At 38.3% G+C, this 17,228-nt stretch overlaps 3 protein-coding genes across 4 annotated transcripts in view; 2 read left to right on the top strand and 1 right to left on the bottom strand.

Moving 5' to 3' along the window:
• The first annotated feature begins 867 nt into the window (after positions 1-867).
• Positions 868-4,076, top strand: snf8 (SNF8 subunit of ESCRT-II). Its single transcript, XM_023406767.1, has 8 exons — positions 868-1,261; positions 1,362-1,412; positions 2,205-2,343; positions 2,472-2,576; positions 2,682-2,754; positions 2,919-3,060; positions 3,138-3,212; positions 3,546-4,076. Exons 1-8 carry the CDS (start codon positions 1,208-1,210, stop codon positions 3,681-3,683), a joined length of 777 nt encoding a protein of 258 aa, XP_023262535.1. The 5' UTR covers positions 868-1,207; the 3' UTR covers positions 3,684-4,076.
• An 8-nt stretch (positions 4,077-4,084) lies between these two features.
• Positions 4,085-12,722, bottom strand: calcoco2 (calcium binding and coiled-coil domain 2). Of its 2 annotated transcripts, none has more exons than XM_023406765.2 (15): positions 12,586-12,722; positions 11,896-12,082; positions 11,704-11,806; positions 10,676-10,836; positions 9,827-9,946; positions 9,575-9,700; positions 9,377-9,490; positions 9,182-9,291; positions 9,022-9,091; positions 8,351-8,524; positions 8,051-8,239; positions 7,510-7,626; positions 7,242-7,419; positions 6,407-6,429; positions 4,085-5,470 (listed from the first exon to the last, which is right to left on the bottom strand). In XM_023406765.2, exons 2-15 carry the CDS (start codon positions 12,067-12,069, stop codon positions 5,306-5,308), a joined length of 1,824 nt encoding a protein of 607 aa, XP_023262533.1. In that variant the 5' UTR covers positions 12,070-12,082; positions 12,586-12,722; the 3' UTR covers positions 4,085-5,305. The 2 variants fall into 2 exon arrangements, with proteins under 2 accessions (XP_023262533.1, XP_023262534.1); XM_023406766.2 differs by having other exon boundaries at positions 4,085-5,467.
• ttll6 (tubulin tyrosine ligase-like family, member 6) overlaps positions 10,778-17,228 on the top strand; it is a 17,394-nt gene continuing 10,943 nt past the window's right edge. The window contains exons 1-4 of the mRNA XM_087174115.1: positions 10,778-10,897; positions 13,595-13,689; positions 13,817-13,951; positions 16,004-16,181. The gene's annotated coding sequence lies outside the window, so the exon portion shown is untranslated. The remainder of the gene's footprint in view (positions 10,898-13,594; positions 13,690-13,816; positions 13,952-16,003; positions 16,182-17,228) is intronic.

Genomic DNA, 17,228 nt, shown 5'->3' with positions numbered 1-17,228 from the left:
GCTCCATGTTGACATGACTGCATCACATCATTCCTTCAATTGTTTTCAGCTGCACATTCATACTGCCAATCTCCTGTTCTACCATGGTCATATAGGCTCTGGCAATAATAACTGGTTAGTATTATGGGGGCCCAAAGTGTGCCATGAAAACATTCCCCACACTATTACATCACCATCAGCCTGGACTGTTGGGTCCATGGATGCATGTTGCTGATGCCAAATTCTGACCCTACCATCTGCTGCCTCAGCAGTAATCCAATATAACAATACATTATTCTGTAATAATGTACTGAAGCGATAATAATGTAGTCAGGAATATTTGCCCAGTCTTTGATAACTGTTTCCCCAACTTTTGGTGGAAAGTTCATTTACTTATGTTCAGTGGTAGAAAAACTACTCAGATCCTTTAGGCCCAAACAGGGGTACCTGTATGCCAGGGGGGGCTTTTAGAGTTTCCAAAGAGCATGTGGAATGAAAAGCTAAAATTGACTATGATTTGACTAAAAAAATCTGCATTACAACACTTTGGAAAGATAGAGCAAGAAATGAGAGAAGTCTAAACAGTGAACGAAAGTAGTGGATAAATGATTGAAACAGAGAGATAAAAGTGATAATTAGTTAGATCCAGCCAACTGAAGTGGTAATGCAAACTTTACCAAACTGACTCAAAAATTGACTGTTTTACTTCTTTCTTTATTTTATTGTTTAGTGCTGCTCGGATGATTTCCAGTGAGTTTTTATACAGATGCAAAAATTTCAAAAACATATTTGCAAGCCTGAATAAAAAGAGTTTCTATGCTATATTCGCCATAACACCAGGGGGCGCTATAAAATAAACAGTTCAATGTTCACTGTTGACTTCCCGATCAGGAAGTGGACTATTCCCTACCAATCAAAATGGAAACACTTGTACGGAATTAGCTTTAAATGTCCTGAAATATTCCCGAAAACTTGTATTTTTCAGCCTTTATCGAGTTTACTATGACAGTAGACAGTTACTGTGATATGTAATGTTTAGTTGAGAACTTCGTGTTGAGGGGAGAACCGTGAATGTCGGTGAACTACAGTCACTACAATAACAAACATCCTTATAGCTAACTAGTTGTAACGCTAACGCTATAGTTTTATTTACTTTACATTATTCTGCGATAAACACACACGTAGTTTAGATTTAACTTTTACATTTTGTGACCGGACAGCAGCCGAAATGCATCGGAGAGGTGTTGGAGCCGGAGCTATTGCCAAAAAGAAGCTAGCAGAGGTAAAGTTGTTACTTAACATAATGTGTTTTTACATTAACTGATTTTATTTTACAGACGTTTTCCTATCTCACCTGGGATTTTTCTTCTTTTTCTATTCAGGCCAAATATAAGGAGAGAGGAACTGTTCTTGCAGAGGACCAGATTGTCCAGGTGAGTCAACAGAAAACACATTTCATAAGACTATTATAGCCAATAACGTAGAGATTGATTTTTAAAAATGCTTGATTTTTACCCATGAAACGATAATGTAAATGTGAAATGGATCAATAGTTCACTTATTTATTCACTGTTGGTATAATAGAGTCGACGTTCCTTTGTTTAGTTGCTTTAATAAAGTTAAATTTTTCTCAATACACGGATTTGTGTTTATTTGTACTTATTGATAAAAGCTGGGCTGCATCTAATGGTTATTTTCAGTGCTGATTAATCTGCTAAATACTTTATCAATTATTTGGTCTGAAAAAACATCAGAAAATAGTGAAAAATGCCTGTCACACCATCTGAGATCGCGGGTAAAATCATTAAATGTCCTATTTCGTTCAACTAACAGTCCAAATACCCAAAATATTACATTTTCCCACAACAAACAATTCCCACATTGGATGATCTGGAACTATCAAATGTTTGGCATATTTGCTTGAAAAATTTCTTAATGGCCAATTAATCAATTTGTTGTAGCTAAACAAAAGATAAATTAATGGCTGTATTAAACTAGTTTGCCTGTTGGGTATAAATCATTAATAAATAAAAACCAACAATGTTCTTAGCCAGTGTGAAAAACTAGTGTACATCTTTACACAATCAATAAAACATATTTTTTATACTGTCCCTGCTTTAGGTTACAAATCTGGAGTTGCCATATATTTATAGTGTGTATTAAACATTCCTCTGCTCTGCATTGCTGATGAAAATCATTGACTGAATTGTTTGTTTTTCTGCCAGATGTCCAAGCAGTTGGAGACCTTCAAATCGAACCTGGAGGAGTTTGCCAGCAAGCACAAACAGGAAATCCGAAAGAACTCACAGTTCAGGGTTCAGTTTCAGGAAATGTGTGCCACCATCGGAGTTGACCCACTTGCCTGTGAGAATCATTCTGTGTATAATCAGTCAAAAATACAAAGACCACCCTGGAAGAAGTTTGTTTAAATCATGTTTTATGGTCATGGGTTCTAAAGTTGAACATGATAATTTGTCTTTTTTTCCCCACAGCTGGAAAAGGTTTTTGGTCAGAGATGCTCGGAGTTGGTGACTTCTATTATGAGCTTGGTGTACAGATCATTGAAGTGTGCCTGGCCCTGAAACACAGAAATGGAGGTCTGTAATTTGTCAATTAAAACTGAGTGATCAACTGTGTTTAGAGGTGATGAACACCAGCTGTGTTCTGGCTGTGAAATCACTGTACCAGCCTTTTTCTTTTAGGGCTTATCACTTTGGATGAACTCCATCAGAGAGTACTGAAAGGAAGAGGTAAATACGCTCAGGATGTGAGTCAGTAAGTATCACTAATCAAATATCTTATTATATAAGTTTTATGATTCAAGTTTTTCGGCATCTAGGTTTCCTTATTGATCTAAGCATCATATTTGGATAATTAAACACCTGTGTGTCTGGTCTGAGATGTATATTAATTTAAATGATGAACTATGTGCTTCTCAGAGACGACTTGGTCAGAGCCATAAAGAAACTGAAGGTGATGGGGAATGGTTTTGGGATGATTCCTGTCGGTGGTTCCTACTTGGTGCAATCAGTACCAGCAGAGCTCAACATGGACCATACTGTAGTTCTACAGCTGGCCGAGGTGAGACATAGTTCCTGAGTTAACCTTTGAAAGGATTTTTGAACCTGGGCCTTATTTTCCCATGTTTTTATTTGTAGAAAAAGGGATACGTCACAGTGAGTGAGATCAAGGACAGCCTTAAATGGGAGAAGGAGCGGGCTTGTCATGTCCTGGTAAGTGCACATCAGTTAATTATAGGTCAGTATAGGTCGTTATAGAATAAATGATTAACAGAGTCAGTAGCAGAGAGAATTATTGTAATATACAGTTGGAATGCACCGAAAAATTTGATATGATAAATAATTTAAGGCCATATCACCTTTTCCATCATACTTTTACACTTTGGATGATATAATTGATTAAAACAAGTGTTAATTTACTTTCTATGTGGTGTTAAAGAAGTCTTAAAAGGCTGAACCCTGTAGAAAAACCCCTTACACTCGTATATCCAGGGAAAACCCTTACTCCTGTGTATCCAGGAAAAACCCTTACTCTCTTATTTCCAGGATCACTTGCTAAAAGAAGGCCTGGCTTGGTTGGACTCTCAAGCAGCTGGAGAAGCGCAGTACTGGCTGCCTGCTCTCTTCTCTGAGCTCACATCCCGTGATGTCACACCAGAGGAAGCCAATCAGATGACACCGTAAGAAAAAAAAAGAAAAAAAGTGGGACGGACCTGGACCACGAGCTGCTGACAGTTTTAAAGACATGTTGGTAAACAAAATGTGCCTGGTGGGAAGGAGCATGTGATGGAGTTGGCTGGTTCACTGGAGCTGGCAGGGAGGGTGAACTCTCTGTGAGATAATTTTCTGGACACGAGGAGGGAAAACTTCCCTCAGTAACCTCTATGCAACGAGTGCACTTGCATTATTACAGAGTGGCTGGAAGCAGCTTGATTTCCATTACACTGCAAATGAAATTGAGTGTAAGATCTTGTCTTGTAGTCATGGTTAACGGGTCTTTAATGATAATTCTCAATGCACATAACATGTAACTGTTTCATTTTTCATGTATAAACATAAACTTTGAAGAAAAGACAACATCGGTGTTGTATCAGTTGAACCCATCTTTATTATTTTATCACCAGGACTGTTTACATACACTGAACAGTTGATCTGATCATTGACATGAATTCACTTGTTACCTTGCTCACTCTCTTCAACAACATCGACAATTCATCCTGACACATACAGATTAAATAAACACTTGAATCAGTAGATCTGATTACAATAGATAAGACTGTCCTCTTAGAGATAAGTGCAAAGCTAAACTGTAATAGTTGTGGTTAATATATCCCGTGCTGTGCTTTATTTTAAATTATATATTTATTTACTTAAAGGACCACATCATTTTTTTTAAGCATGCTTTTGCCCATTTACAACTAATAATTTTCAAAACTTTTAGGTTTTATGTTTTTCTACCCTCCAGGCAGCTGCTTACTAGGGTCATTAATTTCAGTGCCACAGTAAAATGAGCCTTCATAGATGTGAACCTTGTTTAACTTGAAACAGTGAGTTTCATACCTGCTTTTATGTTTGCACTATCCATTTCTGTGTCAAAGACTGGTACTACTTATTCATTAATCAGATTATTCCTGATTTAAATCAGAATCTGGCCTATATATTTAGTCTCTTCACATCCTTTAGAGAGCTACCAGCCATAAGCTGAAGTCTGTTAAAGCACTACCAGATTTCTTCTTGCATCTTTTTATTAAATTGTTGTCAACAGTCGCACACGCACACACACACACACACACACACACACCAAGTGGATTGTTAAGTGATTTAATAGAAAGAAAATTTGCGAACACTTACTTAAAATGTGAATTTATTTGACTTTTGCCAGTTTTTATTTAGGTAAAATTTGTCTACTTGGGTTTAAACTACATTTTTAAAGTTTGGCCTCCCTTGTTAAATGAAAATTAGGGTTTTGTATTTTTTGGGGATCAGTACAGAAACTCTGGAGGGATCATACCGGCCTAAATAAATGAGGACCTAATGTTCAGTGTGGTGGATTATATAACTCAGGCAGGTTTCACATCTCTGTCAGAAGGTCAGCATTTCAAAGTTCACGTTAAAATAACTCCTGAAATTTAGTATTGCACTAGAGATTTGAAAAGGAATTGTCAAAATTAAAGCAGCATTAAAGTGAAGTGTAATTTGCAGTAAATGAGTATAAACATGCAAAAACATCACTGTAGTCCTTTAAATAAGACCACCTAACTTGTAGGACTTTCGCATTCAACCCCATTTTTGGCCCAGTGCAGCTCTCACACCTCGTGGCTGTAGACGTGATCTTCGAAGATGGACTGCTCCATGTAGTCGCAGATCATCGTACAGAACGGACACACTCTGTGACTCTGCTCATGCAGCTCTAGTTCGTTTTGGGTGATGCCAGGGAATCTCTCCTGGCAGTGACAACACACCAGCGACTGCTGTGGACAGAAATAGACACGTCACATTACAACTGGTAACAAAATAGGGAGAGGATTATGTTTTAAGTCGGCTTCGAAAATAAGCAGTAAACATCCCAGTCACTCTCAGCTGCCCCCCTCACCCTCCTCGTCTTCTTGCCAGTAATGATGGAAATGCTATAGTATTTTAATATAATGTTCACTGGTTGTGGTTGATCAGGCTCTCCAAGAGTTTTTTTTTTCCACAGCAGCATCCCAAATAGCCAATCAGAGGCATAAACTGACCCCAGATCTGCCATATAAACTGCAAGGAGGCTTAAAAACAATCCTTACAGTTTACATTTTATTTGAGTGAATAATTAAGATTGGAAATGAACATCGACCTGAAGATGAAATAATAGGAAATAAGAAACAAAATTCTGCTGTTGGTAGATGCGGCCCCTCAGAGAATTTAGCACCAAAGTGACAAGTGACTGCAAATAAATCAATGCCAGACTTATTCGTGTTTATTTGCAGCCCGGTAAATGTCAAAAATGTATTCTTTATGTATTATAAATGTAATACATAATCATCATCAGATAGAAAACAGAGAGATGCCCAGCTGTTTCCGTACTGCAGTCATTGAGGATCTACTCAACCATCCTCACAGACCTCTGCAGCTCCCTGACATTCGATAAACAGTTATCATTCTTCAGTTTGTGAGTAAAGGTGAATGACTCGCTTTTATCTGTTTGATATTAAGGCATTCACTGAGTGTGTGTAAAGGCATTCACTGAGTGTGTGTATGACTGATTACAGTGACAGAATCTGAATAGATGACATGCACAACATGTTTTGCTTAGGTATCATATGACTGATAGGACAGGTGAGGTCATTCTCCTTACTATACTAAAACTTCTCTGAAAACCACTCAGTGTTTTACTGCTAAAACTCCTCTAGAGCTAATATTTTACTCACCTCTTCCACTTGTTCTGCAATCCCTGCAAGGAAAGACAGATCTGTTAATACCAGATAATTAAAACAATTATTGTTCATGTTTTATTCTCAAATTAATGATTACTTTAATTATTTACTCATCTGTTTATTTTCTTGATTAATCGATTATTACCAAGTCCAAAACCCAAAGACATCAAGTTAAATATAAAAGACAGAAAAAAAAGCAAATATTCAAATTTGAGAAGCTGGAACCTGAGAATTTTCAGCTTTTATGCTTAAAAAGATTACATATGAAAATACTTGCAGATTAATTTTCTGTCAATCGACTAATTGTTTCAGCTCTATTTAGAATAGAAAAATGTATAAAACGCTGCTTTCTTTTTGGGAATAACTTGTTCATGTTCATGTCTAGTAGGGTAACATCAAATTCACCCACAGATGTTAAAGTAATAGCTACTTCTGTTTAAACAGTACCTTTGGTGGTTGACGCATTTATATTGTTTGAGAGTATCTACAGTAATATTGATCTAATGTCTAGTCCTGTCTGTCTCTGCAGAGGTGTAGGTATTATCTCAGCTAAATGGGAAACGACATGTCCCAGATATCTATAAATCTCAGGTAAGAAAAGCTCTGATTTGAGTGAACCGGCCCTTTAAACTGTAAGAAAATTGTCTTTTTCTGCTCACTACAGACACACGCTCAGGAGAAATACGACCGAGCTGTGATGAAGATAAACCTGCTGAAAGAGGAGCGCAAGGAGTTGAAAGAGAAGATTGACGTTCAGATTGGCGTGTGTCTGTAGTGTGAAAGTAGTTCCACCTTTGCATGTGAGTGTTTATATCAGTCTGTTTCTCACCTATGGGCTGATACAGGTCGTCGGACTGATCCGGTGTGTCCTGCTGCCAGACGGGGACGAGTGAAGTGTCATCAGCTGGCGAGGTGACATCAGGCTGCATGTGTGGCGAGTCGGTGGGGGGCGCTGAGTGGAGGTCAGAGTAAACTCTGCGCAGGCCCTCCAGATCATTCACCAGTTTCTGACAGAATGAACAAGCGTGGCAAAATCACAAGGTGATCATTTGAATCTGAACATTTGCTGAGTAAAGAAGGTGTGTGTGTAAATTTACCTCGTTTTCTCTGGCGAGCTCTTCTTTCTCATGTATCTCAAGCCTCATCATGTGTTCCTGCTTCTCGATGATGCTCTCTTTTTCTGCGATCGCTTCCAGAGCCTCTCTGAGCTGCAGCTGATAAATTGTGCAGGAAAACAAGTTCTTATTTTAACACATAGAAGACAAATCTGACTTTATGGTTATATTTATAGAATATATGGCCAAAAGTAGGTGGACACCTGGGCGTTAATCTACTGCTGTAACAGCCTCCATCAGGGATTTGCTCCCATTCAGACACAAGAGCACTTGTGAGGCCCGACACTGATGCCTACTGATAAGATTTGGCTCTCAGCCTGCATTCCAGTTCATCCCAAAGGTGTTTTGGTGGCAGGCAAGTTGTTTCACACACCGACCTGAGAAAACCATTTCTTTATGGACCTGGTTTTGCGTGCAGCTCTAGAGCAGCTTTGCACCTAAAACCCATCTGTTGATGAGTCCCAGACCAAAAGCAAACAACTTGTCCACATACTTTCGGCCGTATAGTATACCCAGACTTTACCTCATATTTGCTACTTTTCCGTTGCTCCTGATCGCTTATTGAGCACAAAGTCTCCAGCTGCTTCTTGATTTGCTCCTGCTCGCTCTCCAGATACTCGGCTCGTCTCTTGGCGTTTCTGGACTCCTCCTTCTCAGACTCCAACTTTCCCTCAGCGTCCTGTAGTTGTCTGGCAAGAGTCTGACACAGCACCTGAAGAGGACATTTCATTTAGCTGTGCTGCCTTGTGTGATTCATTAATTGACAGTTTATTTTTTTTGTTTAAAGAGAATATCAGCCTCTTTTATGAAAATTTCTTCCCACCTTCAGATCATCATCTTGTCCTGCGGTGTCCTGCGGTGTCTCCTGCTGCGACAGCCTCCTGTATAAGTCCTGGTTCTCTTGCCTCACTTCGTCCATGTTGTGTGCGACGCCTTGCAGCCTTTGCAGCTCCGCAGAGAGCCTGTCATTCTCCTTCTTGCTGCTCTGAAGATCAACCTGCCAAAGGTAAAACTCACACCTGAATGTGATCTGGTCCCAAATGTTGTGTGTCTTTGGAGTTGTTTTGCATCACTTCACTTCAGTTTTGTATCTCTTTGCGGTTGTTTAGACTTTTTACAGTCATTTTTCATCTCTTTGCAGTCATTTTGAGTCTATTTGTGGCTGTTATGTCTCTCTTTGTAGATGTTTTGTGTCTCTTTGTAGTTGTTTTGCATCTCTTTGAGAGAGTTTTGCATCTCTGTGTTGTTTTGAGTCTCTCTGTAGCTGTTTTGTGTCTCTTAGTGTTTTTTTTTTGTATCTCTGTGGGATTGTTTTGCATCTATTGCTCAATTTGTTTCTTTTAACGGAGCTCTGTGACCTTTAAACAAGAAATATAAACAGTCACTTCTGAAAGCTACAGACAGGTTAGGGAAGGACTGTCACAAGCTTTGGTAACAATAAGAAAACACAAAATAACTCCAACCTGATCCTTTAAAACTACAGAGCAGATTTACCTCCAGAATCTGGATGCTGTCTTTTGTTTTGACCAGTTCCCGTTCTCCTTCTCTGAGTTTGGTTTTCAGCCTAAAACACACAAAATCATTATGCAACAGGTTCTAAAAGTTCTCCTCCATATTTATGATAAAAAAACAGAAAAGCTCAGACTCGACTCACTTGGAAATCTCCTCGCTCTGAATGTCAATCTTCTCTTTCAGCTCCTTGTGCTCCTCTTTCTGCTGGTTTATCTTCATCACAGCTCGATCGTATTTCTCCTGAGCGTGTGTCTGGAAATATGTAAAACAAGAATTATTACGGGAGGAGATTGACAGAAGATTTTTATCTTTAACAGCAGGTTAAAATGATCTTTACCTCATTTTGACTTGATGCTCTATCGACACTCAAGCTCTGACTCAGTTTTCTCAGCTCAGTTTCCTTCTGTTGCTGAATCTCCAGCTGCTTTGTCGCTTGGACCAACATCTCCTCCTGGTAGTAACATTATTTTCAGTTAGGTTTCACACTAATAATGAAGTGCTGAGTTTAGATTTCACATGTGGACTGAAAACAAACCTTTAAATTGTCCATTTCCTGAAGTTGCTGCTGTAAGGTGCTTTTTAAGTTTCCATTTTCTTCCTTGATTTGATCCAGGTCTCTGACCACCTGACTCCTTTCTCTCTCTTTCTGCTCATTCTGCCCCTGAACAAATCAATGAAACTGCATCAAATATCAAAGTTCAATTCCTATTTACCTATTTTATCTATTGCGCAATGAGCAAATGTGTTCACTATCGTACAGACACCGGTGTAAATTAGATAAGCAGACCTTCAGGATGGCAGCTTGCTCTTGTTCCTTCTGTAGAACACTCTTTAAGCTTTCATTTTCCTCCCTCATCTGATCCAACTCTTTCTGCAGTTCAGCCTTCTGACGGTTGCTCTGTTCCACCTGTTCCAGGGTTCAACAAAACACATAAGTCAATACAAACTTTATTTACTTTTGAGAGACAGAGGTCTGTTTCCATCAGTGGTGAGAGGCCACACACAGACCTTTTACCAAACTAAAAGTAGCAATACTCAAGGGTAGAAATGTGTGGTAAAATAAAAAAGTACAAAATTATTGTCATAAAATTTAGTTAAAGTACTCATCATGAAGAATGGCCCATTTCAAAATAATATGTATATTATATTAGTGGATTGTATATTATATATTGGATATAATATTGGATTATTGGAATGACATAATCATTAGACTAATGCATCACTTTAATGTTGCAGCTGGTAAAGGCAGGCTTCATTCTGCTTACTTCATTTATTTATATGGGTATGTTGTAAATTCCCTCTTATACATCATAATAACACATCATAATGTATTTGTTGATTTATATTTTGTATTATTAATCTGAATCTGCAAAGTCACTTGTTACTGAAGTTATCATAATATTGTCGAGTAAACAGTTAAATTTCTGCCTGTGAATTGTAATAGAAGTATAAAGTAGCAGAAAAATGGAAATGGATCTTAAAATCAAGCAATCATCTGAATTCTAAAAACTGCTATTGCTTCTTTACTTAATCATTATATTCACACAGTCATTTAGTGTCCAGTTGTTTACACATCAGATACAAGACACAGTCACTGGCTTTTGTGCCAATTCTCTCATTACATTGCGTCTGGTACCTGTGTTGTAATAATGAGGAAGTCGTCCTCCTGGCTGCTGTCCGTGCTTTGCTCTTCTGGGGTTTTGAAACAGAAGGGAGTGCTCGCTCCTCGCACCTGGCCAGAGCTGTCGACGTAGCAGAACTGGTAGAACTCGATCTCGTCCTTCGGCAGGTAGTACTCTGACAGGAAAAAGACCAGAACAGACTGCTAGAGATAAAACCTACAGGGTTGCATCTAAAGGTAATATTCATTGTTGTTTAATCTGGTGATTTGTTTTTGGCAAATAAACTATTAACTTTTTTTATCGAGAGAAAGTCTGATCTGATTTTAATAAAATACCTATTAAGAGTCTACTCAGGTTGTGGAAGTGTATCAATAGACCTTTCTCACTGCAAATATCAATGTGTTCTTGCATATATTTTGTTTTAATGGGCTTGTGAAATGTATCAGTCACAGTCCTGTCCAAATTCAAAGACTTATAAAATTCATTTTACAACACCACAGAAAGGATGACAGGGTGTACTGAAATGTAATGATCAGAGTCAGCTTCTATCAGCAAGAACGCTGTTTCTAAATTTACGAGTCTGTGTCCTCAAATCCTTGCAAGTTTGGACTCCCAAGTCCAAGTTCAGACTCTTAAACTTGTTGCAGAAAAAAACAGGTTAACTATGGCTCTATCCTACTTATATGTAACCTTTAATGTTATTATTTACATCTGTGCTCTTACTTCTGTGACTTTAAAAAAAAAAATGCACAGATGTACTGAACACGAATTGTAAAGCTCTAAAAAAATATATAGTTTATATTATTGGTCTAAAAGATCTTCTTCATCTGCCAAAAATAGATCACCTGAACCAAAAACAAAATCTGACTGTGGTTTGCATAATAGATTTGACTTTGTCTGTCAGCAGATCAGATTTGTGCTTAAACTGTTTACACATAAGAAGACCAGAGTGTTCAGTGTGTTTTGACGGTACATATTGAGTGTACATTACAAACATGACTGAACATTTTCAACCTGCAGTGAAACCAAAACTATTCCTTACCCTTAAAAACAGCTTGCATAGTAACTGACTGTTGTCCTGCCACATCCTGACAAGGCTCCGCCCACACAAAGGTGTGATAGTCCTTCGTTGTGCTCCATCCCACCTGCAAAGTGAAAGTTAGAAACTCATCTGTGGTAAGATTCTTAAAACCACTACACAAAAACTACAATAGATTTAACATGGTTTCCTCACCTTGAAGATGCCCACCCAGTCCCTGCTGTTGGGCTGGTAGACTGCAGTGTGGCTGTAGCGGCAGGTGACGGGGGTTGAAGGTGGGTAAGAGTGAGGGATGTCGGTGAAGACCACCTGGGAGTAGGTACATGCTGCTGAGGAGTCAGCTGCTGCTGCCTCTGAAGGGCTCTCCATGCTGGACTCCAGGCTGCCAGAAAACATATAAAGACTGATGATGAAACAACATTTCTCGAGTGACTGAAGACAGCAGCTGTCACACTCTGGCCTGTGCTATGACAGAAAACAGCACCGATGTTTTTATAGGCCTCCTTCTTCCTGTGGTTGTTCATGTGTTTTGTTTAGCTTTGCTTTTGCGCACTTAAAGTTTTTTTCTCTCGCCTGTTTCCAAACTGATTACGCATAAATAATAAACTTAAAAACACTTCCCCACAGCTGAAAAGACTCACTGTGACTCTTAAAACTCTTCACTTCACCTGGGAATGACATTTAATCTATTATAATAACTTTTAAAGGCAGTAGTCGAAAGAATAACGTCTAAATACAGAAACCGAAAGTAATCTCTTCAAAAAAAAAAGATCGCAAAAGAGATAAACATATTGTTTACACCTGATACACAACAACATTTTCAGCACCGCTTTGTAACAAATATAACATGATGATAAAATACTGAAGTAATAATATTAAACTTACATATTCGCTGTCACTTATCGCAGCACCGAATTCGACCGTCAGCTGCGCCCGACTGAACCTGCCGATGTGCTGCCTTCAAGTGCTCCTCGGATATTTGTACTCTCAGGCTCTCATAAATACGTCACGATTCGCAGTAGGCATATTGTTAAGCAAACAGCATAAATTGATGCAACTTTTCTGGATCCAAACCTATCTTTTCTGGTTTCTTAAATTAATCTAAATATTACAGTATAAAACAAAAAACGTATGATACGTTTTTATGAAAAAAGGTTTTAAAATTAACTTTAAAAAATGTATATAAATCAAAAACACCCCACTTTAGTTTCCTTTATTTTCTACATTGTTGTATAAAATGTAATGGATAAAATATAAGCTAAATTAATGACAAGAAAAAGAGCAAAAATTTACATCTTGGGGGCATTAAGTTAGATATAACAACTGTTGTCTCACAATTGATGTGTCACCGGCCTTATTTTCGATTGTCTTTGAAGTTCTCGGTGTGTACTGCATTATGGGAAATGTAGTCCAATTTAAAAGCATACATTTCTTGCTCCTTAAATTTAAAGACCACAAGAGGGAGCCAAACGCTTTTCCGTCGTTGAACTGATCCTGATGTGTAAATACAGTAAAACCTATTTTGTAACAGCGTACATGTGTAGTATAATAATCTTTATTGGTCATTTTAAAAACCAGTGTGGATTTTGTTGTGGTTTTGCTTTTTGAAAGTTATAACTGAAAATAAATGTCGTAGTTTTATCTTGAAAATTGATAATTATATTGTATATCTTATATGATCTCAAGGTATGACATAGTATTACACCCATGGCTGGATTAAGTTCCCACGAGTGGGGTTGTTAACCCTCAACTGAACCCTAGTTTGAATTGACAGTTTGAATAAATAACACTATTTTCTGACGAAACAATCAATTATTAAAGATAATATCATACTAAATATTATGTATTATTTAAGATTTTTTCTTACAGTAAGACTTTTCTTCATTTTCTGTAGGAATTACCCGGTTATAATGAAATGTATTACCTGGAAACCACCTCACCTGCAAGCTGCACCTGTGAATCATCCTGCTGGTGTATCTTTTCTCATCGGTGAGCCAACATCCAATCAGAGACGAGAACTCTCACGCCCCCGTCTTTTGATTGGCTGAAAGATAAACAGCTTTTGGAACTTGTGTCTGTGCGTGTGACTCGAATTCATTCATGTTTACATTTGTAGGATACAGCTCCACTTTGCCTCAAGCCGAGACTTCAGCACGACCCGCCAACAACAGCAACGACGACAGCAACGTAAGAAAAGGCTGGTCGGTTAGTGTGACTCAGCGGGAGCAAGAGGACACACTTTTTGCTGACGGTAATGTCCGGTTCACGACGTTTTTAGCCGTTTACGAGTTGATTGTCTCAAGCTATCGCTAAGGAAAAGTCGGCATCATGTTACCATAGCAACAACACGGCACATATCCATACATATAAGTACAGCCGTTAGTTTTAGCTCCATATTTGCCTAATTTTTTAAGATACCGACCAACTGAAACGTCCAGACTGTCTCAAGTAATAAACGAAATGCGTTTTCTTTGATGACTTCACATGAATTCTGTAAAAATTTAGGTTTCTGTTGTGTTTTTTTCTTCTTTTTGTGAGTAAGCTAGCCAACACGCCGTGGTGTTACGACATATTTTGTGATTTTGTGACCTCAAGGTGTCATATAGTAATTTTTTTAAATAACAGCTATCAGAAACGTTAACATCCACCAAAACAAATTTACAGTAGCCGGAAGTAACTTTCCCAAGTACTGTACCTGATACTTAAGGCAGAGACTTGTTATTGACCCCCGCTACACATCGTTGTTTCATTATTTTCCCATGCACTCAGAAACCAACCAGTGCTCTAGAGCTGAAATACTAAGGTAGTTAATTTATTAGTCTATTGACACCAACAAGTCTGATAAGTGATTAAACATTAAAGTTTTTTTTTAAGGAAAATGCCAAAAATCTATTTTGGTACAATACAATTTTAAAACAAATGAGCTCAATGTAAAATAAAATGATGAAGGTCTTAAAACTAGAAGACCAGGGCTACAAGATGGAGGATAGAGGACCCATTGGTTTTCTCTACACCACTCTACTTTGTAAATATTTGGTCAATCAATCAGTCATATTGGTCAGTGTGATATCTAAGTTTAGCTTGTAGCTATAGTACCAGGTCACACTTAGTACCAACTAACTTTCCTCTGTTGGTCCTAAGTGTATTTTGTTTTTTTGTCAAGGTTTGTATTTGTAGATCACAGCAAAATATGTCATTGTAATGTATTCATTTAGTATTTATCTAGTGTCTTGTACAGTCAAGACATTAAAATCATACAGCCACAGCTCTAATAACAACAGGATTAAATGGTGTTATTGTGTTTATTGTTCTGGTGTCTTGACAAGGTTTTAGCTATGGTCTATTTTCGGTTATGTGATGAATGTTGTTAATGTAGCCTTTTTTTTGGTGTTTTTGTTACTAGTGATTCAACAAATCAGAAAATAGTACACTAAGCTTGATTTTAAAAAACAACAATTGCTCATCTTGGAGAGCAGGAATTGAAAACATTTCCAAATCACCAGGAATCACAATTTGTAAATACATTGCACAACGCTGTACTTACTTGCAAGTCCTCCAAAGTAAACAGTAGCATTGCCTTCCTCATTTAATAACCAGAGATATTCTTTTTTTTTCTACGCAAACAATTTCTCTTACCCTTATTTAATATCACTCTATAAAAAGGCAGATAAGTAAGTATGGAAGCGTGTAAGATGTCAACTAATGGTTAATTAATGTTGATTGACTGATTAATCAAGCAACCAGTGTTGGCCATTATGTGTCATTCTTCTACCTCATTATCATCCAGCCTTGTTTTATCTGATTGATACCTGGTTGGCTGCCATGGCATCTTGGAAACTTAATATACAGTGTCTTGTTTGTCTGTTTTCGGTTCCTCTTTGCCAACTGTTTGATCAGCATTTTCCTTTCTGCCTGTGCTGTATATTTAATGTCTTCAATGGAGGGCAAAGCTTCAATCGAAGGTGCTCCATTTCACCTTGGCTAAGAAGATAGATGTCCAGACTGCTCTCTTACACCACACACTGCCGCAACACTTTTCAGCACAGATTTAAATTTAACAACTCAAGGTGTTGAAAAGTACTTCTCCTATTTCAGTGAACAAATATCAGGGATTATCCTTCTCCACTTGCTCCCTGCTGAGGTCACCTGATCATTTTCTCTCCATCATGTCAAGGGGGATCGGGTGTTTGTCCCCATAGTTTCTAATTGGTCACCAGATCCACCGCCGGGCCTGTTGCTTGACTGTGTAAGTCAATCTGAACTGAGCCATCCTTGTGATGATGCAAATCTACTGTGTCTCCAGACGCAGACCGTGCATGAAGCTGAGATGTGGCTCTGTGGTTTGTCTACCGAGGAGGGTGACAGTGTCTTTAAGGGCTCTTAGAACGAAGATTCTTGGACCAACGAGGTGTGCAGGCAGACAGAAGGGGGCAGCAACTTCCATTGCCTTTATCCTCACAAATGTAGGCTTAACAATGCAGGTGAGTAACAGTCATTTCTCAAATAATGTTAGTGAGACTTGACAATACAATTCAACAGTCCTGCAACAAATCTTACCTTCATGAAGGTTATAATGTTGAGTTTTTGTTGTTTAAGAAAGGTGTTGATTCAACTTCATGGTCCTTTTGGAGGCTGTAGTTTGTGCTGCATTATACCGAGACGTGTTTCTAAAATTTTGTCAATCCATTTATATCAGTAAGGGCAGACTTAATATTTGATTAAATTCAACAGTACCAAAAACTACAGCCTCCCCAATGACCACAAAGTTGAATCTACACCTCTTCAGGGCAGTTTCAACAAAAACTGAACTTTATAACCTGCATAAAAGGAGGGTAAGACTGTATTAGTTTTAGCTAAACAATGTACCTGCCTGATTAGTGCCAAAAGTTTTGGTTAAGTTATCAATTAGTCAACGGAAAATGATCTGATATTGATTTTGATAATCCTTTTAGGTAATTTATATTGTAAAAAAACAGTAAACATTTGTGTCCTACTGCTTCTCAAAAGTGCAATTATTTTCTGCCTCTTTGTCTCATCATTGCAAAGTAAACAGTGAAAATCAGCAGTTTTTAATACATGATTTGGGCTTCGTTATCTTTATGTGCATTTATCATGATTATTGCCCTTTTATTTAGTGCTGCAGTTTTTTCAAGTAATTTAAATAGTGTTAAATGTCAGCATGGCGTGTCACCTGAACGTTGAATGCTATGTAGTGACATTTAGCAATTACCAAACTCGTTCTCATTGAGTCCAGTCATTGTTCGATGAGGACAGGCAAGACAAAGGTGTTATTCGTGTACCTGTTGTTGTTGCATGCTGAGGGACAACCTTGGAGAAATCCTTTGCGGGGCCGTAACTGTATCTGGCCTGAGGTCAGTGGGGCGTCTCGGCCCAATGTGGAGCTCACAGTTCAGGGCCAGGATTATCCAGATCACTGGATCAGAATACTGTTACCTAGCACCGTAACCTCCCACAGTGTACCTGGGATGTACCTCCTTAATGCCACCCCCCCCTCCACCCCCCCACCC

The sequence above is a fragment of the Seriola lalandi genome, unplaced genomic scaffold (genome assembly GCF_002814215.2).
Source record: "Seriola lalandi dorsalis isolate HSWRI2012SDOR001 ecotype SW California unplaced genomic scaffold, Sedor1 jcf7180002054317, whole genome shotgun sequence".
Classification (NCBI taxonomy): Eukaryota; Metazoa; Chordata; class Actinopteri; order Carangiformes; family Carangidae; genus Seriola; species Seriola lalandi.
This window is presented reverse-complemented; position numbering and strand designations above follow the sequence as displayed.

Coding starts and splice junctions, on each gene's coding strand:
- snf8 (XM_023406767.1), top strand. CDS start 1,208: ATGCATCGGAGAGGTGTTGGAGCCGGAGCTATTGCCAAAAAGAAGCTA. Junction 1,413..2,204: donor CAGAGGACCAGATTGTCCAG/GTGAGTCAACAG, acceptor TTTTTCTGCCAG/ATGTCCAAGCAGTTGGAGAC. Junction 2,755..2,918: donor TACGCTCAGGATGTGAGTCA/GTAAGTATCACT, acceptor TGTGCTTCTCAG/AGACGACTTGGTCAGAGCCA.
- calcoco2 (XM_023406765.2), bottom strand. CDS start 12,069: ATGGAGAGCCCTTCAGAGGCAGCAGCAGCTGACTCCTCAGCAGCATGT. Junction 9,092..9,181: donor CAGAGCGAGGAGATTTCCAA/GTGAGTCGAGTC, acceptor TGTGTGTTTTAG/GCTGAAAACCAAACTCAGAG. Junction 6,430..7,241: donor CGACCTGTATCAGCCCATAG/GTGAGAAACAGA, acceptor CTTTCCTTGCAG/GGATTGCAGAACAAGTGGAA.